The 24,952-nt window shown below is 43.6% G+C and overlaps 1 protein-coding gene across 1 annotated transcript; it reads right to left on the reverse strand.

Moving 5' to 3' along the window:
* Positions 1-5,230: 5,230 nt before the first annotated feature.
* LOC118780513 (solute carrier family 2, facilitated glucose transporter member 1-like) lies at positions 5,231-23,992 on the reverse strand. The gene is made up of 10 exons (XM_036533052.1): positions 23,622-23,992; positions 14,502-14,597; positions 10,894-11,054; positions 10,172-10,412; positions 9,816-9,978; positions 9,055-9,242; positions 8,828-8,932; positions 8,270-8,371; positions 7,642-7,845; positions 5,231-7,246 (listed from the first exon to the last, which is right to left on the reverse strand). Exons 1-10 carry the CDS (start codon positions 23,637-23,639, stop codon positions 7,043-7,045), a joined length of 1,482 nt encoding a protein of 493 aa, XP_036388945.1. The 5' UTR covers positions 23,640-23,992; the 3' UTR covers positions 5,231-7,042.
* Between the last annotated feature and the right edge of the window lie 960 nt (positions 23,993-24,952).

Here is a 24,952-nt window from a genome sequence, read left to right on the forward strand (position 1 = left end):
CTGCGGGCCCTGAGCCGATGTGACACCGAACCCTCCTCTGCCTTTTCAAACTGTCTGGTCAGTTTTCACAAAAAATAGCACACTTTAGGAGTAGGCTTCCTTGAAAAATAACCTCATTACACAACAAGATTTGAAAGCAAAATGCTAAACTGGAAATATTGCATTATCTTCTCCAAATGTACATAATAACAAATGAACATAATAACAAAAAGACAGGCCTCTGTCCCCAGTGCCCTCTCATCATCCTTTCAATAATGGCAAACCAAATAAATGCTCAAAAGTCAACAACAGAAAATGGAATTATGGCTCGCATACACTTAATTGCATAGTCACTGCCTATGGCCCATGCACCTGTGTGCATGTGGGCATTAGTCAGTCATTAAGCAGCAACTTGCTGAACACCAGTCACGCAAAGCATCATGGGAAGATGGGCTGACTCTCTTTCGTCACACACTGTAAGAACATACACTGCTTATTTTTACCGCCCTAAGTGGCCTGAGGGACCCTGGATATGGTCACAGCACTGACCCTCTTATTACAGAGAGGCAATGGCCTCTCTGTAATCGGCATTTCCTGAATTTCCAGGGAGCGTTAACATATCACCGCCAGCAGCAGTCTGCAGACTGGGCCCTCAGCAAAGGCCAGCGTTAAGTTCACCTCCGTAGGTATATATGCATGTTGTCAGATACAAGACTCATCAAATGAATATGCTGCCCGCACCACATTGTATGTCCTGACATTACCATAGAATATGCAGGGATGTGTACAGGACTGAAACATATTAAAGGCCTTTTGAACAAATACAAAATTTTGTTCAACTCGGTTGATGTTGGAACATCACACACACACACGCATGCATTCACGTATCTCTGCGCACTTCTGACAGAAACCCCTCTGCGTTTTTGATCAGCTTTGGGAGAAAGAAAGAGCACATTTTCATTACCGAGCACAGCGTGTTGCTCGTGTGCGGTGTGGAGATTACCGAGTGGAGAGGCCAACTGCCGACAGGCGCGTGTGACCAGATGCATATTTACAGCTCTCATACGGACTCATTAGGAGCGCGCGAGGGCACTGCAGACCCAAGAGCCCCTCCTCCTCACACTCTGTCTCCAAAGCTTCCTTCCCCTGAAGCTTAAGACCTTGAGAAACTGCCCTCAGACACCCTGAGCACAAACTCTCATTGCCTAACCAACTGAGACAATTTCTCTCCCCATATTTATGTCTTTTTGCAGATTTTCTGAGCTTTGGAGGGTGAGAGCAGATTTAAAGCTACGTTTTCATTACGTATGTCATGGGTGAGTGAATGTAAATATGAAAAAAAATGGACTGTTTTCTTTCCACATGTGAGTGAATGTTTAAACCCATTAGAGTTCTGAATGTGGTTACAAAGAGCTTCTTCCAAAACAGCACAAATGTGCTGGCATGTTTTATTGTTGATAGTCCAACAAAGATATAATACTCATGAGCTTATGCAAACACTTGGTAAAACCAGCCTTGCAAGGTTATGTTCCCCATTGCTGGGGAATATATAAGCAGCTGTTCTCTGCTTTCTGTTGTGGAAAGATTTAGTTGTATTGAATGGCAAACAGATTTATTCAATCACAGCCAGGGGAAATTAGAACTTTTGTACAGAATTCAAAAACAGCAGTTGCTGAATATTAAACTTGTATTTGGACAGGTAAACTGCTTCTGCAAAATTGATGCAAGGGATGATGACTGGATCCATGACTATATAGCATTTTGTTATCCCAAACAAAACAAAACACAGTCAGCCAGAAGTGGCAATAAAAACAGCCGAATATGTACTTTTTCAGAACCGGGATGTCATGAATCAACCCTAAGAAACAAAGACATTATTACCAGAAAAAGGAATTTACTAAAGCAAATGAAAATAGGACAAACCTTTACAGGCCCACATGTCGTATGTCTGAATGTTCCTCCGCTCTGCTTCAAAAACGCTAAAAAGTTCTGATACAGATAGAATTACTCAGACCATTTTAAATCTCATAACTAACCATCAGCAGAGTGTCATTTTACTGTAGCACTGATGTATTTTAAACCAAATGACAGTATAATTTTATTCCAGATGGAATTTGTCATCCATGGTTTTAAGAGGAAATGCAAATTAAAAATACAGAAGGCATTTGCTCAGACCATAATCACATGAGTAATTGTGAATAATAGTACATTTTTATAATCTGTTTCCATGGGAAACGTTCCTTTTGTGGTTTATGATTGAAGGAAAAAGACTGCCCCGCACAGCAAACATTCTGAAGGGAAACACTGCCCTCTTGTGGCAGTAAATACTGAATATTGTAATTGCATCGCTCTGTGTGTATGAAAGACAGAAAAGAATAGGTTTATGCTACCTAACAGTCTCTGAATTTATGCAGTGATCCAGTGGGTTGTCATTGACAAGCCTTCATATATTGGTACCCTACAATCTTTCCTCTTTTCTATGAGTGAGCATGACAATTTTTTTCCCTGGGGGGCATCTTTCCTCAACTGGCTCTGGGCTTTACTGGTTCTTTGGACCCATTTGGAAAACATGCTCTGTTCAGTGGTCTGTGACAGTGCAATTGTGAAAATGTGCCAAGGCAGAGACCATTCAGGAGAACCGGCAGAATGGGGAGGCTATTTTCATTTTAGAGGATTTGTGCAATGTCATTTTTACCAAATGCACATGAAGTCATATAGTTCTGTTGACTCAGTTATTTGTATGTCCTTGTTATAAATATGGTGAATGCTTAAATTTCAGAACCTAATTCCTGGCAGGGAAAATCCTGACACTGTTTCCAGGGTCTTTTACAGCAATACAGTATTGTCCTATGCATAATAGATACACATTTTATGTCAAGTCTATGTATAGTCTAAATATATTTTACAAATGTTTAATGTATGTCATATAATAAACATAAACATCACAAATGACAAAACAGACACAGGTTTCTCTCTGTGTGTTTTTGCTTTATTGATTTAAATTCCCCAACTATCATACACATCTTACAAAAGAACAAAAATAACTGTTGGGACTGCAGCATATTGGCACATTATTTCATAAAACAACCCTCTGCTCCCCTCCCTCCACACACAGATTGACTCTTCTTTTTAGTATATAATCATTTATTTTTTAAAACACGCTAATAAATTAGACATCTAATAAATAGTATTCATCTGTTCCTGGTACCAGAATAAGCAGAGGTGAGAATGCATTCATTTTTAAACAATATACTTTGTGATGTTAGAAAGAGCTTAGTGAGACTGCAGCCCCTTAGGAAAATATAACAGTGCTGTACATAGGAAAGGAAATGTTGCTCATCTTCAGCTATAATGTAGCTGTCATTTTACTCCTCATTATAAACATATGGATATTCCACTATTTATACTATTTACAGTATTCATCTCATTCCACCTCACACTGGAGTGACAGTGCTTGCTATCTGTTATACAGTACTGGTATGTGGTGCACGCACGCACATACACACATGTGCGTACAGACATGCACGCACACATGCACACACTTATTGCTAGATACAGAATGACTAAATATCTACCAATTTATAATTATAAACAAAAAGGAATATATTTTTCAGGTTTTTTTTTTGTTTACTTATCAGTCAACACTTTCCAATGTTTTCTCTGCATCACTCATGACAGAATTTGTTCACACCAAGCCCTTCCCTCCAACAGTTTCATTTCTAGATCAATGTCAAACAACTGCTCTGTGCCTGGCGGCAATATCAGTCCCACTGTGACACAGCTGCTTCGCAAACCACGCCCTGCCTGCATCTAGACCAATCAGCATAGAGGTTGAGTGTGCTCTCACTATAGACACATGATGTTGGCCTCTGTGTGCATCCTGGTATCCTTCTCTCTTTTTTTACACAGAATAACAACCTTTGGGGCCTTGTGGATAGCTACACCTCCAGAAATTTTGGTGCAGACTGGCTTTGTTAGTACTGATAAGCCTTGAGTTTTGCTGATTGAAATTGTCTTATTTTGTACCCAGATACTCAAAGCATGCACACCCCAGTGGACTGTAACAATTGCTTACTTTGCAGGTAATATAACTTAACATAAAACCCCATTCAATGAAAAATAATTAAATTGTATGTGAAGAATAGCTGTCAGCTGTATCTCCACTTATCTAGGTCTTGGATATCTTACGCAAAATTATATGCACACCAACAGGGTGCAATTGCTTTGAGATTTCAATTCAGTGGCAAGTTTAACGGTCATTAAGTGGGGGATAAAAACTAACTGACACACATCTGGACCATCCTCACAGAGAATTGTAATATTGGATCATCTCTCAAATGTTATCCAGCAACAGCATTTCTGTCATTTGACAACCATCCCTATACAATACTCAACCAAACCTGTATGAATTTAACCTCAGAAAATAATTATAACGGTAGCAATTTAAAAATACACTGAAACTTTTTTGTTCAGTCAAGGTCTACAAAGGGATTGTGAGTAATAAATGACTAAAAAAGCTCACACAACAGTAACATGCATTTTCAGTGCACAAGTTCCATTGGGAGGGTCCAGTTTTTCCAGATTTTTGCTGCCTCCCTAAAATGCAATCCACAACACAAAATTTCCCAGGACATTGAACACTGCAGACATTCATAGACTCAAATGCACTTTCAGTGTATATGGGTGAACAATAATAACACTAAAAACAAAAAAAAAATAGATGTACTGGAAGCCACATTCAGTTTGGTCCCACTTTAAAAGACTCCTGTTCCATTGTCTACAGTGGAACAGGTCTTACATTCATGTGCAAAGGGCTTTATTTTTGGTGGTGATGATTCCCCAGCTGATAAACAGCCACAGGCGACAGGGCCATGCTGGAATTGATTCCATTTCCTTGTAAAAGATTAACTGAGTTTACATTCAGGCGCTACCCAAGTCGGAGCAAGCTTCTTGTCACCTGTTTCAGCTCCCATTCTCTCAAGGATTACATGAAATGTTGCAACCAATTATGTGATAACTAACCAACAACATGAAAACATATGCAATACTGTAATAACTGTGCAATAACAAATTAAAAATATAAAACTAAGCAATAACATGAGTAACACACAATACAAAAATTATCCAACAACTAGCAAATATTCTTATCAGCAATGTTTATCCTGTAATATTTAACATCAATATTTATCCAAAAATGTTATTATTGGATAAATGTTAGTAACAGGTTTATTTACATTTTTTGCTAGTCAATTTTAATTATAGTCAATCATCAATCATCACCCAATTATAACCCATTAGTAAATTACTGGTTGGGCATTACATTATTTGTTAGTTACAATGTAATTACATTTCTAGTTAGGTAGTATAGCCATTGTTGGTCACTATGTTACTGGTTAGTTATTACATTATTGGTTGCTATATGGAGGCGTTCAGGTGCACATAGGACTGGGCACACCTATGTACACACATCTGATACCACACAGACACACGGCCTCTGTAATGGCTCACTGTAATGGCCCATAGGCAGATTTGCTGGCTCAGCACTATTTTTTTAATATGTTCAATAAAAATATCCTAATTGACATTTCTGGCTTGACCGCACTGCTTGCCCCCTCCAATGGGCTACTTAAAACTGAAAATGAACAAATGACAAAACTGAAAGTGTGTTTGAGGTTAAAGGACTATAGAGCAGAGGATCCTTCAAGAGCCTCATGTTCTCATTCTGGGTTTTAGGGTTTGTTTTAAAATTCATCTGCTATTGCTGCAGTGGCCATAACAGTGGCCATGTTCACAGAATTAGGGCAGTAACATAAAAATCACCTTCAGTGAAATGGTGGGTTCTACTTCCACAGATATACATCAAAAACAATTACTTACTTTCTTTAATTTCATGGAAACTGTTTCATCATAAGTGACCACATTTATACCAGGAACAGACCGGCAAAAAAGCTACATATGAAAATTGTCTTACAAATACAGCATCACTGTAATAAACAGACCTCTTCAATATGTGTGAATTCTAGGAATTTTCCCGCGGTCGAGAGAGATTTGGAGGTATTCCGAGAACGGAAAGTTATAGGGCAAAGAACATCTGACCATTTCTCCTATACAACTGGAGTGCCCCCTGGTGGTGACTCAACTGACATGTCAATCTAGTGCTCTGACTAAGCAGTGGCACTTTTCTGTGCTGAGCGCAATCTTGCAGGGGTACAATTCATTCCAGGCCATTGCCAAAACTAGAATCTACTGCTGATTGCTCTTTTCACAGAAATAATATCATGCAGACAGTCTAGTCAGCAAAAAGAGTGTTTAAAAATTTATTTAAAAATAATTTTCAAAACCAAGATGTTATCAGGAAAACCGTTTTTTTTAAACAATTAAAAAGGCTGTATCAAACAGCCCCTCTAAAAATCCTCAAGATTTAAGTCAAGTTAATCCTCAAGTCATTTAGCCACCTAATTGTTAAGATACTATGGCTCCAAACACACCACTCAGCATGAAATCCCTCCCAGGGTCGTGGCAATAATCTGGATAGAGTTATTCTTCCCTTCACTGCCTGGCCTTTCAAAGACACTCCCCTTCAAATGGAATGGGTGGGTGTACTGTAGGTATGGTATCTGAACTGTATAACCAAAAAATGAGACAGCCTGACAGTAGGCTGAGGAAAAGAGAATGATTCGTCTCTCGTTGAAAAGTAACGGAACTTGCTGTAGCTGCAGGAAAGGAACGTGGGCAAGGAAGACTAACGCTGATCTAAGGTCCCATCAGCATGACGAAAAGTGACGATGAACAAAGCAAGACATAAACAAAAACAAACATGTACACGTATGTATAAAAGGAGGTTGTCTAAGACCCCCTTTTCCTCTCTCAGATGCTTCGGTGTTAAACTCCCCACCCCCAACCCAAACCCCAGCCCAACATACTGAAGATACCCGGACAGGGGTCTGCCCCACCCCACCCCTTGCTCTATGAATGCCGCGAATATGTGGACAGCCAGCCAGCATGTCAGTCTATCAGTAGTATCAGAGCGAGTTTGCTCCTGTAGGGGGCGCAGGAGCGGGGCTCAGAGCTGGGAGTCCGCCCCCAGGCTGTTCATCTCCTCGGGGGCGTACTTCTCCACCGCCGTCCCCGCTGCCGTCTGGCGGAACCCGGCGGAGATCTCGTCGAAGGTGCGGCCCTTGGTCTCCGGAACTTTGAAGTAGGTGAAAACGAAGAAGATGATGAGCAGCACGGTGAAGATGACGAAGACGTACGGGCCGCAGAGTTCCTGAAGGGGGACGGCAGGACGGGAGATACGTGAGTGCACGAGCGAGGCGCACGAATGGGCAAGCCGATAAAACTTTGCGTTCCATTTTACCAGGTGCCACGTGGGCAGCATGCAATTTGTGTACTCTACATCTACACACATTCTCTGGCTAACTTAGCCACGTGCTCAACATGTTTGCGAACACGCACATTCTCTGGCAAATTATACAATCGAGAGCAAGAATTTTGGTTCTGGAGGCAGATCCTCATGTATCCTGTCTCCAGAATACTCTACATCAAACTTTCAGTGCTAACATTTTCTAAACATGTTCTCACCTTCTTCAAGAATAACTACTGTACAAACAGTGCTTACAGGAACCGAATCAAGCCAGCCCACCGGTTCCCGAGCTTCCTTACCTCCACATACTGGAAGCACATGCCCACAATGAAGTTAGCGGACCAGTTGGAGAATCCCGCCACGGCGAAGGCAGCAGGCCGCGGGCCCTGGCTGAACAGCTCGGCCACGATGAACCAGGGGATGGGGCCCGGCCCGATCTCGAAGAACGCCACGAAGCTGAAGATGGCCACGATGCTGACGTAGGACATCCACTTCAGCTTGTCCTGTGGCAAACAAACGCAAGGCTTTCAGCAGGAAGCAGAAACTAACCCTGACATGTCATCACATGTTCACATCACATGATCACTAGTTACGCTGCCCATGTGCGGTGAGCCTCGTAGTGACTTCAGTATTGCTCACGATGTAAAGTGAGAAAGGTTGTAATTTGCACCGTTTTTCATGTGGATACTTATTGATGGTGGCACTAGCTGTTGTGCTCTTACGCTCTTATTCCAGCGATATGAATTCAGAATGGCGTAACCTGTCATGACAGCTTTATGAGTCACTGTGAATGAAACCATCTGCCAGATAAATAATAAAAACCAGTGTCAGCCATCCTACTCAGAACATCAACACTGACAGACATGTGTCTGGATGCAGCGGAGTGTAACGGCAGCGAGGGTGAGTGGTTATGGCAGAGACGCATACCAGCAGCGCCATGGCGACGGTCATCAGGACAGCGGATCCGGCCATTCCCATGAGGCCGACGAGGTGCAGAGACCTGCGGCCAGCGCGTTCCACCACAAACAGCTGCAGGAGAGGGGGAAGGGTGTTACAGTCACTATCACTGTCACTGTTATCTAAACAAGGGTTCAAAAATGAGGCAAAGAAAAAAATTCCTGTGTCCTTCAAACTCGATAAAAATGATTACGATTGGTCCAAATCCATTCTGCAGGGAGCTCCGCCCATTCTGGGGCTCAATAAGCTTCCCTCTCTCATTACAGATCAAACTACATTACTGGCAAGTGCACACCCCTGTGTTAGATACACACACATACACCTCCCAATGTGGGGTACACACATGCACACACACAGACCTACAACTGTGTGTACTGTGTGAACAAACACACTGCCCAATCTGGGTTATACACACACAAGCATGCTCGCAGGCATGCACACCCACACGCCCACACCTCCCCATCCGGAGTACACACACATCTCAACATCCAGTGTACACGCACACTCACACACATCTCCCCAACTTACCGACACCACGGTGAAGGCGGTGTTGACGACTCCAGCGCCAATGGTGGCGTAGACGGGCTGGGACACGCCCGCCTTCTCAAAGATCCGGGTGGAGTAGTAGAAGACCTGCAGGACAGGGTCAGTACCATTTAGAGGGTGTTTCTGTACACGCGTGACCGTGTGTGACCGTGCGTGACCGTGCGTGACCGTGTGTGACCGTGCATGCTCGTGGGGCCGGGCACACTCACAGCGTTGATGCCGGACAGCTGTTGGGACAGCTGCAGTATGATGGCGATGAAGATGGGCTGGCGGTAGAGCGGCGAGCGGAACAGCTCGGGGATGGTCACCTTCTTCTCCCTCATCATCTGCCTGCTCTCCTCCTTCATCTCCTGCATGTCTGCGCTCACATCTGTCACGCCCCGAAGCTTCTTCAGCACTGTGGGAGGCAGGAACGGTCAACTTACCCTGTCACTTTCACTCTGGAACACACTTTCCTCTGTGCGTGTGTTGTGTGTCTGTGTGAGACTGTGTCTATGGGTGGTTACGTGTCTGTCTGTACAGTATGTGTCTGAATGTGGGTGTATGCGTGTGTGTGTGTTTGTGTGTATACATCTGTGCTGTATGCATCACTTTGTGTGTGTCTGAATGTGTATGCATTTGTTTCTATACTGTATGTGTCTCTTTGTGCATCTGAATTTGCGTGTATTTGCGAGTGTGTATCTGTACAGTGTATGTCTACAGTGTATGCATGTGGCTGAATATGTATGTTTGTATCTGTACTATATGTGTGTCTGTGTGCATCTGTCTGAATGTGTGAGTGTTTACATCTGTACTGTATGCATGCGTGTGTGCATCCGTCTGAATGTGCATTTGTGTGTCTGAATGTGCACGTTTGATTTTGTACTATATGTGTCTGTGTGTGTATGGGTCTGTACTGTATGTGTATTTGTGTGCGTGTGTCTGAATGTGTGTGTGTTTGTACTGTATGAGTGGCCTCTGGGGCCCTCACCGCTCTTGGCCTTGTTCTCCTCGTTGCGGTTGATGAGCAGGAAGCGGGGGCTCTCGGGGCAGAAGGGCAGAAGGGCGCACTGCAGCACGGCGGGGATGAAGGTGAACCCCAGCAGGAAGGGCCACAATGTGGGGGTCCCCAGGATGGAGTCCAACCCAAACACCTGCAGGGAGACACGGCCTGTATCATGCTGCATGCTGACCTCATCACACAGTGCGCTACATAACTCACTCTGGAGAAGGGGGTCTACCCAACAGACAGACAAATATGTGGTGAGAAATGAGACAACACAAGCGGAACTAAAGGGCTGTGGTTGCCATGCAAAAGCCAGTGGCCAAAAGGAGTCATCTGCTTACCTGTGCCATGAGGATGCCGATGACGATGCCCAGCTGGTGGAGAGTGCCCAGAGCCCCCCGCAGGGCGGTGGGGGCGATCTCGCCCACATACATGGGCACGAAGCCGGTGGACAGCCCCGAGTACAGGCCTACCACGAAGCGGCCGACGATGAGCATCTCCCAGGAGGCGGCCAGCCTGGAGAAGCCCATGAGCACGGCGGCGATAAAGGCAAGGACGTTGGCGATGAGCATGGAGTTCCTCCTGCAGAACGAGTCAGCGATGAGGGCACAACCAAAGGTGCTTGAGTCACATTACAGTACATTACATTATTGGCATTTAGCAGATGCTCTTATACAGTGACTTACATAGGTTACAATTTTCAAGTTACCCATTTCTACAGTTGAATATTTACTCTGGGGTAAGTACCTTGCCCAAGGGTGCAAAAACAATGCCCCAGGGGAGAATCAAACTAGCAACCTTTCGGTTCCGAGTCCTGCTCCTCACCAATATGCTACACTGCTGAGTCACAGAATGTAACCCGAGAAACAACACTAACACAGCCAGTTGGGCAGCCAGGGCTGCGTTTATGCACTATGATCGCAAAAGGCTTTGCAGGTTTAGTCGCCATTTTGGCTCCTGATAGGACATCAGTGTCACAGTCATGTTCCTAATGTTCTGGAGTTTGAGGCATGGCCTGAGAAACAGGGTCACACAAGCCAGGGAACTTTTTCCAGGGCCTTACCTTCCGAGGCGGTTGACGAACAGACCCACGGAGAAGGACCCGAAAATTCCGCCGACGGAGAAGATGGCGACCGAGATGGACCAGAGGGACGTCAGAGAGGTTTGTGGAATTTGCTCATTGTAACGGTCAAACCATGTCTCATTGTAGAATTTCTCAATAATCTATGAAGGAAGCCAAGACCAGGGTCAGACAACAACCAACCCCTCATCTAACTACAACAACAGATGAGCAATGTTGCTTTCTGCAACATTAACTGAGTCAGATCACGAGAAAGGTGCTCAGTTTAACTCGAAGCCGTTGCTCTTAGCGTGTTTCAGCCTGCAGATGGTAGCAGAGTTCCCTTGCAAAGTGTGCCAGGAGCACTAGGTTCAGCTCCTCCTCCAGGACTCAGTGTTGACAAACAAACCTGCCACTGATAGCAGCCAGGCAACGTGGGCTACACCCACAGCCTCCCCCTGGCCTCCATGGAATGTGCTAGCAGTCTGTCCTGGCCAACTACACTGACAGGTCACATACTTCCTAAGGCTGATGACATCCCCCCAGTATGGTGTGTATGGTGTGCTTTTCTAACCCCCATGAATGCTCCGGTCACCCCTCATCAAAATGTCAGGGGTGGACCGGTATGACACACACGAGTTTCATTCACACACTGATTTATAACATTCTAAATAACATCTTAATTTTCCATTCACAAACAGAACCAGCTCAAACTGATCCTTACTAAATCTAAACAGAAGAAGCATAAAGAAAAGACAAAAGGCTAGCCTCAGACTACATTTCAGTTGGGTTTCTGATGTTTTGTCCCTGTGTTATTTAGAGGCCACAACAGTGGCCGGTTGCCTGTTGACAGCTGAAAGCAGGTTTATTTCTTCAGTGAATTAGCGTTCTGTAGCAGCTGCTGTTACACAACGCAGGTTCTTATCTCACTGTAATCCATAAAATAAACATGCATTGGGCACCTTCTTAATTACCCAGCTTGCCTGGCTGTGGATGTGGTGGAAAACAACACTGGCTTGCTTGGTCTAAGCCTCAAACTCAAAACAACCACAATGTACTTTGACCTGAAATTTTCTGGCCTGTCTTTCATGCAAATCTTAGGATGCTTGTTTTTTTACATCATTTCGGGAAATCCCCTTCAAACTAATGTTGTGTTCATAAAAAAAAATTTCGACTGAATTTAAGAGCAAAGCACATTGCAGTTGCAAATTTGTGCCTACAGGCCTTGCATGTAGTTACCACTAGTGGGCAGCAGGGGCAGACTGAGCTGGCCTTGTTTCAGAGCCCTTGATGGCAGTAATCTAATCAGCTGCCTCTGTTTACTTGGCGTGAGTCAGGTGTCCTCCCCACCTCCCGTCCTCATACTGTCGCTTCATCATGCTATAACCTCTCCACTGTCTCCACTTACTCACTCACACACCTAGGCTGCTGCATGTAGCACAACGGTCTACATGCAGGATGTCATTAACATTACCTTGAAATTGGCACAATACCCTGCAAATGCCGTGTGTCGCCCTGTCCTACACCCGGTCAGCAGCACAAGGGCAACTTGTGACCGTATGCCATGCAGAGGAATATTAAGCATGATAATAATCCACGCCAGATTAAGGAGGCCAATGTCAGACGTCTGCTGCTGGAGTCACAGCCGAGCTTGTGACCGGCGGGACTCAGGACACAGCTGTGACTGTCGTACAGACAATGAGGGCTTTGAGGAGGTGACCTTGTGACAATGATATTGGAACACACCTGGTTTAATGAATCCACTCCTGTCAGAGGAACCCCTGCTGACTGAGGAAGCTCCACAGCTGTTTAGACAAGACTCCCGAGGATGGAAGTATGAACTAGGGCATCCTTAGCTTTACTTTCTCATTTATATTTTTCCTGCTCTGTCTGTTCTCTTTTGTAGGGTAACGTTTTGACATTTGTGCAATGTTTTCATTGACTTCGGAAAGGAAAACCAGCCTGTGGCTAAACAGGGCATAGCACAGCATGACATATCAGGAATGTTTTAATTGTACGCTGTCCCCTGCAAATGCATAAGTCAAATGAATACAATAAATAAATAAATAAAAGCTTATCAGTAAACAGTTGAACGCTTTGCCTTGAATGAAGCTGCGACCAGGTGACACTTGAGCTGAGTACTTTACAGGAATCACAGGTGATCTTTAGGTGTCTCGTCTGAGTGACAAAGTGACCCTGTGCACAAGATGGTGTCAGCCTGGAAACCCCCTGCCGAAAGAGCGCTCGGTGATTAAACCAGATAGAGGGACGGAAGTCACCCCCACAGCTTAGCATGCTAAAGCTGACCACAACACAACCGCTGAGGGAACATTCATTGAAATGCTCTGGCAAGCTGCAGTCTGGTTAAACATTTTGGCAGTGATGGCTGACTGAGACTTCGGGAAACTCCTAAATGGGTGGAGCAGTATACTGCCAATCATTGACTGATGTATGTCAACCAAAATACTTTGCTCCCACGATCAAAACACTGATTTGTTAAAATCAGTAAAACCACTGATAACCTGCAATAGCCCCCCCTTAGTTTTGGGTTATGGTAGGACATGAATGGTGTTATGCTCACATTCACTGGTTTGGGAGTGTTGTTAGCCTGGCCTAACTGTTGCTTATTAAACTTGAATGGATACACTTATGTTCTATTGTGTTGGAAGTTGCTCTGGATAAGAGCATCTGCTAAACACATGTAATGAAATGTAATTTCAGCATTAGTTGTGTCAAGCTTCTATATAACATGAAAATCAGTACTGCTGCTAACAGGGGTTTCCACATCAACTGACAACATTCCCGGTGTTTTAAAAAAAGACATCATCATATAATCGTCCACACCACACCTCTGCAGTCATCTAGCAACTTTCTGAAGCAGTGACGTTGAAGGTTTGATTTCTGTTGCACTGCTCAGCAACCTACCACGTGGACCGATGCACAGACCCATCCCCTAATTTCTTCCGCTACACAGTCCTGGTGCACACAGTACTGTAACTGCAGCTACCATTACTGAAATGCCACAGGGTTTGGGGCTTGTGTGAGAAGCAAACCGTTCTGTTTCCTTTTGCTTGCAAACAAGGTGTACAAGGGAAACTGACTGGAGGCATACTGAGTTATGAGGTAACTGGCAGCAACATAATCCTTAAAGGTAGTAATCATTTGTTCATTTACTGTAATCAAAGGCAAGTGTCCTCTCAAGGACTATATTTCACTGCAGGGAATATTGCTTGGTTGATGAACTGATTCTGCACAAAAAAAAAAAAAAAACTGTTTTACGAGAATTCAGATGCTACACATGAATGCTCATCACAAATCTTCAGCACCCAAGGTATCAGATTTGACACTGCACCTGACTCCCAGGCTGCAGTGGTACATTTTGTGCTGATCCTTTCTTGGCTCAGACAGCAGGCTTTCAGCATGAACTACTGGGCCTTCTCCTGGAGTGTCTGGGAAAGACGCACTTTTCTAAAATTAGCCACTCAAAGCACAGGAACATCGTAACTTCTTTAGTGTGACAAGATGTACTGAAGAGTGCAGTTTGAACAGGGTCCAAGAGGGGATAAATCTAGCCCCCGTCCTGTCCTAGGACACGTTCTGCAGGCACTCACCTTCTGGGGGGCGTTGATGACTCCCGTGTTATAGCCAAACTGCAGTGAGCCAATCACAGCAGCTCCCACCGCCAGCATCAGCTGGACCGTCACTTGCTGCATAGAGGTGACAAAAAAGAAAGCAAATCAGTTTAATAAACAGATACAGCTTTGACGTTTTTTGCACAAAATTTCTTTGAAGCCAACTCAAGCTTAGAAGAGGTCTTGTCACTGAAGTCATTTGGTGGTAGTTTGTCCTGCATGATGGTTAAAGTATTGTATGCTGGTACACTATGCTGCACTGCCACCCCAGTAAACATCCACCTGTGCAAATGAGCAATATGGAAATTTTTCATGAAAGTATCAAATTATATTTCTGCACCTGCTGAGCAAATAAGTCATAGCATAGAAGACCCCAGTAAACTTCACTTTTCTTTGCCCTTATCTGCTGTCTTTAGCTACTGTCAGAACCTGTGCATAGCCATAACATCGCATAACACAGAAATCTCCATTCACCTGTGCCAATCTAACACTAACACTGTGTTGACTCAGAAAGTGACCATTGATAAGTCACTGAGTTTAAACTGAATGAGCTAAACCCATGTGGTCTGTTAAGGGTAATCTTGTTAGGGGAGCATGCACATGGGTAGGGAGCACGCTCTCTCAACGCTTGACGTACAGTTGTTTATTTTTGTTTCAATCCACAGCCTTTACGTAACTTTCCTAAGTCGCCAGACCCCTAATTTGGCAACACTGTTCTTAGCTCCGCTGCTGAAATCCCTGTTTCCAAGGAACCCGTGGGACTGCTTGGGCCACTGGCAACCGTACTAGTGTTTACCATTCCCTTCTTACCAAGTGGAGCTTCTTTTGCCTTTCAGGTTTTTACAGATACTGGTGCCTTCCGTATCCTCCCACTGTCACCATGAGACTCTCTCCCCGAAATCCAATCATCCCAATTTTAATATAGCATGTCACTGAATGAATTTATATGTCTCATTGTTGCAGATCAATTCAGTACAGCCTCCCAACTGATGTAGACTGTTAAGGTGCTTGTTCTGAGCTCAGGCAGACCTGGATTTGAGTCTGGAGTCGTTCTCCAGCAATAACCAGGATTCGCCGTGACAGGGCATATTCAGCATTGTTCTGCAGGGCTAGAGTACTTAGAAGATTACATCTATTGTACTGAAGAGCTTCTGTGCCAGTGTGGGTGCTGTTGTGGGGAGGTGAGCTTGAAGCAGTGCAATGCTCTCTGTGCTTAGACCAACCTATAGACTCTGCCCTGGGTCACTTTAGCAGTACAGACACAAAATATGACAATTAACAATTGGAATAAACTTTGCTAGCGGAGTTGTGCAAGTTTCAGTTTCCCCAAAGCCCATTCATGTTCCTGTTATGGATATTGTGATCTAGTGACAGTGTGACATATGATAGTGTGTGCACTCAACTTCCCTTAATTTTCTAGGCTGTCTAGTTTCAGATTAGCACAAGTTAATTTGTGGTAGTGTATCAGTGGTGTTGTGGTCACACTCACTGGTCTGGGAGTGCCGTTAGCCTGGTCTGACACTGTTGCTCATTTAACTTGGATGGATACACTTCTGTTTACTTCTGCTGGAAGTACCCTGGATAAGAGAGTCTGCTAAATGAATGTAATGTAATGTAACATTCCCACATTTCTCCTCTCTCTCATCATCTAATCCTTGAGCTCATCAATCTCTAAGGCCGATATCAGAATTATCTGAGAGAGAGAGACACAGGCTGCTAACCCCATATCTGACCTGATTTTGGAGTTTAGTTATGAAGGTACTGTACCTACAAAGCTGACACATCTAGGAGACACTTTGCAGATTCTTTTTAACATCTTTTTTTTTTACAGTCAACATAGCTTTAATTCAGTGCACATCTTGTGATAGTAACATTTAAGGATGTTCATAATTATGTGGTAGACTGATCAGATGCAGAGCATTCCAACTTCACCCCACTAATGATGTGCACATATGACTAACAGAGCTGAGAGCTGACTTGCTTCTGCACCGGTTAATACTCAACAGCGAGTTGGGGTTATGGTCAAATCAAAAGGACAACTGATCCTAATGTGAATTGAGAGCAGGAACGCTCAGGGCATTGTTCTTGGTCCAGGCCGAGATTCCTACATGCGCGGGTGGAAAAGCCGCGTCTGGTTGTTTGAACAGAATATTTGAGCAGAGCTTGTCCTGTCTGTGTGCTGACGAGCCAGGGGACACGGGTACGTGCCACGGCTAACGTTTACCCTCAGGAAGGAGAGCTGGCGGTCTCCTCAGCCTGATCCCTCCAAGCCCAGTCTTACATCAGCGCACTTTTAATAGAGGTGCGTGTTAATCTGGTCCCATCCTGCGTCCTGCATGTGGCCGGCGACACAGGTATCTCCACGGTCACACTTCCAGGTTGTCTTTGCCTGGGAGCATGACCACGTGCAGGGGGGTGGGCAACACAGGTGCACAGTGCTATGTGCGTGTGTATGTGCGTGCGTGCATGTGTGTGTGTGTATGGATGCATGATTTTGCTGTAGAGAGATAAGACACCTCCTACCCACTATAGGATCCCTACTTCCATCATTACATCCAGTTTCTTCACATCTCTTCAAGACGACACTTATTAATGCTTGTAACCCCATTATGTGAATATTCAATAAATAGTCACAATGCTCCTCAGCCCTGTATCAGGGCAAATGGATATGACAAATGAGATGATGTAGTATGAAGTACTCTGTTGCATTAAAATACCAGCTGGTTTCAGCATTGCTGAGTTTTAAACTGCTGTTGCAGAGCCTGCAGGCACAAAAGTGACCCATTCTCTGAATTCTTGTTGAAGGTAGTCTCACAGGCCAACACGCCTTATATTTCAGGTATGTATTTAAGGCCAACCAGAGGGTTGAAGTTTCAAATCCCAGTGTAGAAGGTGATATAGGCCTACTCTTGAACAGAACTATACCTTAATGTCTTTAATACCCAGCTGAACTATGAGCTACAGTGTGTCATTTGGCCCGCATAAGAGGAGCCTACTAAACAAAGAGAATATGTTGCATTAAAATCCATCACCTTTTTAAGGTTTTATTTAAATTCAAATTTTCTTTGTGTTTTGTCTGTGAAAACAACACAAACCAAAGAAGAATCTGAGGGCTGAAACCTTGCGGACCACAAATACTACTTATAGCCCATTCTGAAGCAGTGCAATCAAAGTTCTACTGCCTGAAGCTGGTTCCAAAAACTGTAAGCAGATCCGATGTATATTTTCCATGTGGGAGGCATTGTGCTCATGGTACTGGAATTCTGGCTGCACAGGGGGGTGTCAACAGGGAGGCCTGAATTTTAGTTTTAAGTGACAGCTTGCTGGTGAGGGAGTTAGCGTAAAGGCTACACCCCACCCACTGCACTGTATCAGCCAATCATGGCAGCTGCAGATCGAGTGGCCAGGGTCATTGAGTCCACAGTAGAGCTGTTTAACCAGCTCCAGAACAGGAAGTGAACCGCACAGAACCTAGCCCCTGGGGAACAGGACTGTTAGAGGACCCCCATGGCTTTACTAGCCATTCTAACAGTAGCAGTAGTTTTCTAAACAGCTGCTCTGAAAGTACTATGTTCTTTAAGCAACATAAATCTAGTATATGGTGGGTTTCAGGTCAAGAGGCTGTACCAGTGACACAGTTATATTGTCATGGGGGCCATGCATATAGCTTTAAACTAGGAGTTACATCCACTAACACTTACGCCCTTTCCTGTTTTAACATTTCATGTTTCATATGTTCCAAAATCTGTGTCCTTCTCATCTAGGGAGGCTACATTGTCCAAGGAGGGTGCAAACATGAAGAGGCATCTGCTGAACTCTGAGAACAGCTGAGATTTCGAAAGGGGGCGAGACACACACACACACACACACACACACACACACAGTCTTGCAAGGCACGGTGACTGGGACATGTGTGTTCAGCCTTGAAAGGGTTTACTGTGACCTTTAACTTTACCTTTCCCCCACATACTATGAAGAAAGAGTCCACTGGTCCCTCAGGCCATCACCACCAGCACACACACGCACCATTCATTCTCATACACTAACCACTGATCACTGATTCCTATACATGTCCTGTGTACAAAAACACACACACACACACGTACAAACACAGTGGGGGGGAATGGGAGAGTGTTCACTGTGCAATACGATTCTTTTTGTGCAACAGCAGGATCCAGTCATCTCCCTGTTTATGGGGTCTCTTCAGCCATGTGCTCTGTGGGTTTATTGGCCTGGTTGTTGCAGTTTAAAGAGGCTGGTTTGCTCTGTTAGCCCACTCTTAAACGGGCCACTTCCTACCAATACTGTAAAACCTCCCCTCACACATGCGTCAATGACCTCCCTGCATTTACACACGGTTACCTGGACCACACAGGTGTTCAGCATCCATGAGAGAAGGGCAGAGAAGGAGTGTTATCTTGGGTAAATAAATGGAGGATGATAACCTACTGAATCTATAGAGAAAAAAAAAAAAAAAAAAAAAAACTTTCACAACCATCAATTATATCTGCACTTTGAAATGGCCACTGTACTGTGATTGAAGGGTCATTTTTCAGCTTTAAATGCCCTTTAAACATGTCCCAAATTACTCATTTTAAAAAATAATAGAAACACTACATAAATCACACAGGCCCCACAAATATTCAATTATGAGGATATCCTAGCATTTGTGCAAACATTCCAACTGATTCAATTACTGCCCAGTTTAATTACTGAGGGATCCTCCAACACAGCCTTACAGAAAACCTTTGATCAACTGGAAAACACAGTGATAAAAGGTCTTTGGCTGTGATGTCAAAGAGCCCCCCTCTCAAAATGATATGATGAGGGGAATGAAGTCCATTGAAAGTGTGTAAATACACTGAAATCCACAATAAAAAAGTAATTAGCAGCAATTACTGCCGTATTTCCATTTCATCAAATCCTGGCTTGCTGCAGAAACATTAAATATTTTAGGCTGTTAGGGGAGAATAATCACATCACTGTATCACTTGTTAGCATCTGTCCCATAAAAACCATTTAATACCCCACACTGCCTGGCCCCTCAGAGAACGTCATGACTCTTGTTGACTCTGATGTCGAACATGCAAAAGCTGTGGTCCACTCTGGGGGTGGTCAAAGGGGAGCATTTCTCTGGGTCAGTGTGGCCTTCTGGCTCCAGCCAAATGGCTGGCAGAACCAAGCTATGGAGCTGCCAAGCACTAGACCCATGACAAACTTAACTTAATATGGGAAAGTCTGACATGGAGCGAGGAGGAAATGTTGCATTTAGGTGAGAAGCACCAGAATCCACACCAACGCAACCGTTGGAGAGCCAGCAAGAATTCATCCTCCATGACCCGGAACCAAACCACACCTCCCGCTCCTGTGTGCCACGCTGGCAGAGTCACGTCTCCGGCCTTGGGTTTCACAGGGAAACTGGACACCGCCGGTTCTGGCCGGGCACAATTACAGCCGAGCAGTAAGGGGTGGACACGCGCACGGCCTGGCACTGCCCAACTGCCATGTGAACATGGAGGAACTGCTCAGCACTACAGCAACACGGGGCCTGGTCAGCCCGGACTCCAGGAACTACATGGATATCCGTTTGGATTGTGACTACAGCCGCACAAATGGCTGACCAGCCCTACCCTTTCCTGTTATTTCATGCACAATCATATCGACCCCCGCCTCCTCTCTTCCCCACACACACAGACACACACAGACATACAAAACACCCCCGGCTGGCTCTGTGCAGGATGATTCTTTAATTTTCTTGAAGTGAGAGATGACCGGTCACTCTGGACAAGTCTATCTAACCATCACATGTGTAATATTCAGGAAGAAAGACGAGAGAACAAAGAACCCACTATTGCTAAAGCACTCCACCAGAAAGTATAGTACAGTATTCTTAAAGAACTTGAGCAATTTGTACCCATGATGCCATGACACTCTAAAAAGCTTGATGACTATGATGGAAAACCACCCTACTCTTTTTGGTTTAATTCACAAACGGATTCCAAAATGTTGTTCTGCTGCAGTGTTTGCCTCTTTTGACCTTCCACAGGCTGCATATAACAATGAAACATGAAGATTTTTTTCTATTATTGCTTAAAGATATTGATTCAAACTTAAATGATGTCAGAAACAGTCAAGTTCAGCATAATCTCTGGGAAATAATGACCATTTTACTTCCTCATGACTCATTAGACCACATTAGCACAGACTGCCAGTTACAATGAATGCCAAATACACAAGGCGCAGTGATGCCCATCCAATTCAGCTACTTCTCATGGAATTATGCAACAATTGTTTGAACATTTTTGGGCCCCACTGCCCACTTAACCAACAATCTAGTTTTCTACATCCACGTAGTTTAACTTCCCATACCTTCAAATGCTGAGAGCAACTAAACAATTACCACTTCCTGCTTCAACTAATACATTTACATTTATTTATTTAGCAGATGCTTTTATCCAAAGCAACGTACAAGTGCATACAGTAAGTATAATAAGCAACACAATAGTATCAGAGCACCCAATACATGTTTAGATTTAGATATAGACAGACTTCTGTAACCAACTGTCCACATCAGTGTAGAAAAAAGTGTACAGTATTTTATATAATGATTTTGCAAATGAATATAAACTAAGAACAAGGACGCAACTGATAAGGCGTGCTGATAAGGCGTTTCCCATAACATTGGTTTCCAGCCTAATTCAGAAATTCTGCTCCAACGTAAATTTGTTTACCCTCTAAACTATATTAACTACGATTATGCACCCTAATGTTTAAAACCTCGGTCATAATGTACACTCAACCATCACTACTTGTCTCCCCTTCCCATAAATAATAAAATAAATAAATAAAATATTCAAATCCAATCTTTGTCCCCTCAAATCTCAAACTAATACCTATAATCTGTTTTCTGAGCCTCAAACGTTTCGAGGATAGAAAAAGGTCTTTGTAATAAGAGGTTTGGCATTTCAACAAACGCCTCAGACTGACACATGGCGTCAAATCATAGAAATTAAAGTTACCGTACTAATGAGCAAGGTGCAACTACTGTGGCGAAATTAATGAGCAGGATTTAGAGCTTTTACGCTGGATTTGAAACAGCATCCAATCAAGAGGCATCCATAAGAACAGCTACTGGTCCCAACTGTCCTATGTTCAGCACACAAATAGGAGGCCATACCTACTCATATGGCTATGCTCTAGTACAACTTGCATTCTAATGTCTACATATTCCTAATCAGTGGGGAAAAAATAATCTTGAGACCCAGTGTAATCCTTGCATTATAGCTGAACTCTACCAACCCCGCATTAATAACTATTATAAGTTATCATACTGCTGTTTTGTGTACATGTTCTTCCGTACACAACCGAAAGTGCCGCGTCACCAGCATACATGCACGCGCCTGAATGCATGCACGCACGCACGCACACAGGTAATTGGGGACAGTTCAACGTCTGAAAACCTATTCAACCTATTCAATAACCTCAATAAAGTTCCTCACTGCAACTTGTAATCTCCCTCATGCTTATAAACTCGAATGATTCCCGTCGCGTCTGACCACGGATTCTAGACCGAACGAGGTCAAAGCTTTGATCCGCTGGGACAGTGTCACTGAGCGACAGCATATTCCCCAGCGCTCTCCCTGTGCAACCACCTTCTAAATGGTAATATGACTCTTCACATCCTCTTCAGCAAATGGCCTTGCCTGACCCGCAATTAAACAGCAAGGGTTCTTTGCCCCCAGTAAAAACAAAGCTGCACACCAATGTTTGATGCTCACCCGTTTTCATCACTCTCCGTCACATACACACACACAAACACCGTTCGAGTCAAACTAGCACAAAACAAACCACAAGGGACAGACTAAGGTGTGACGAGAATTAAACACTATTTTTAACAGGACGCTGCGGTAACAGCGCGATTTTCCACTCTGTGTCAACAGACAAAACACTTACTCTGTATGTCACAGCACTATAGAAAAGTCGTAGACTACTACAATACTGGGAGCACCGTGTTTTTCGAGCCAGGATAACCCCGTTAGCATAGTGACATGAAAATTCGTCATCTTTTGTGTTCAAGTGAAGGTGAGCATGAAGAAATCGGCAAGGGACTACTAAGAAATAGGTTCACTTGTTTTCCCTGAAAATCTGCCGCTTCAATGAAAAACCCTTGCGTCCAAAATAAGTTGTCAACGGCGAAGAAGGAGCCTCGAGGGGCAGAATGACTTGAGTATTTCCAAATGAGTACTCAAAATATATATTAGTTACGTAGCCCACGCCAATCAAGTAGGCACCTGAAAACGTCACTAAATTGCTGTTAGTTCTAGGTCCATGCTGCGGTGTCAATTTCAATTTTGAACATCAGCGGTTGTACCTTTGAGAAATCACTTTTCCCCGATCCCACCAGAAACACTTACAACTGTGCACTGGAGGTACATGGTGCTTAACGTGAATGATGCAATACACACTAAAGACGTCTGCTAACTAAGTGAACACTTATGAAGATGCAGTGTGCAATAGTTACTTTACGTTAGACATTTCCAGCATTTAGAAAGCCAAGCATCCACTTCAGTATAGAAAAAATAGCACCGCCTGCCCACCATCTTCAACTTTACAAGACGCAAGGTAATACTTAGCCCTCCATCAGTAATTGTGCACACTGGTGACAGCGCACGTATACACTACCGCTGAGTCAACCACAGCTGAATACGGAGCTCTGTAAGTTCCACTGAATATGACCGGACGTCCCATCTAGCGCCTGCATTAAACGGATGTAACATTAGCTATGCAACAAACTACTGTCAAACAATTTTGCCAAGTTTAGAGTTTTAATCTATGTTCACGACTATCAATTTTGCTATGTCGCCACTACCTAGCGGTGAGTGTACACTGTGTTACTGTATGAACATCCCGACAAGTGAAAAGAACTGGAGACCTAGACCATTTCCCTAGAAAACCATCAGCATATTATTAACGCTTATTTTGATCCCGTGAATTCAGCAAGACACTAACAAGCTAATGCATCATAACGTTACCTTGCTCAATATTAGACTATAACAAGTAGATAACCTAACGTAGAAAGCTAGGTGTTATAGCCATTACCTTGCCGCCTGATTCCATCGTGGTCGATATTTCGGTTTCTTCTAGTTTCTTGGTTTGTCTTTAAAAAGTGCTCACCCCTTTACTTAAAACACAAAAAGATTTTCTTCTGTTCTGTCGTTCTTCTTTGAAGTAAACGTTAAAAAGTATGGTTACCATGTAAGGTAGACTAGCTAAGATTCGCTAATTTAGCTAATCTTAAAAATGCAAGCTTGCTAGACTATCTGGCTACAACCGTAGTTAAAAATAAAATGTTCAGTGTAAAATCCCACGATGCATTGTGTCGATTTCCTTCAATGAAGCAGGCACTTTAAATTTTAGTATGATTCCTTTATTTTGTCATCATTTGCCTTATATAGACAGCAAACAGCGTCCTCTTGCCAACCGCTCAAAAATTGTTCCTGGTGGGAATAAGCCGGCTAATATAGTTTGAGCAGTCTATACTGTGATTGGTTATTCATTAACATAGTTTGATGAGCCTGCAATGTGATTGGCTGTGCTAGTCTTGACTAAGCGCACTGTGCAGCTGCGTGCGTGCATTTGAGTGTATTGATTGGCTGTGGCGTCGTCCCTAGAAGTGGACGAAGAAACAAACCGTGTGCCTCTTCATTCAGTGCAGACGGAGCAAGCTGTGGTCCAGTGTCAGCTTCCGAGAACTACCTACTACTTTTTAAAATAGCTTATTTAATTAATTGGCTTTAATTAACTTCCAAGGCAAATGCATAGGTTAGTCTTCCCACTTACACATGAAAGTTTTTTTTTTTTATCGAAGTCAACAGGAAGGCATTTATTCGACAATATTAAATTCTTTTGATATTTACTCGCTCTTCAAGTTTGAAAGCTATTAACGTTAATATCTGTGCTCCTACAAAATCACAGAAGCGTATGTCGACGAATATTGTTGACCGGTTATCTACCTGCAAGCGCCTAACTGCGACAGCGCTTTTTAGAACCTTCTTACCAGCGTATCTAAACTATGAAAATATTTTTGCCAAAATTGTAGATATGTAGATATTGCAGATAATCTTCACTGGGGATCACAGACTGGGTCTGTATGAAAGTGCAAACAATTATTAGTCTTGCTAATAATATGTATGGTTTAATAATCAGAAGTAAGACAACAAATAGTCTGGAAAATAAGATTTGGACCACGATTGGACCAAGGAAGAAGGGATTCACGCATCACTAACGTTACTGAAGGTGCAGCTCTGGTAGAAATAAAGGAATAAACCCCGGCAATGTATTGACAAATAATGAGAAATAATGAAAAGCTGTGGACATTGTTCCCCAAAGAGTTACTGAACAATGAAAAACAAACAAACAAAAAACAGAAT

This window comes from Megalops cyprinoides, chromosome 7, assembly GCF_013368585.1.
Source record: "Megalops cyprinoides isolate fMegCyp1 chromosome 7, fMegCyp1.pri, whole genome shotgun sequence".
Lineage (NCBI taxonomy): Eukaryota > Metazoa > Chordata > Actinopteri > Elopiformes > Megalopidae > Megalops > Megalops cyprinoides.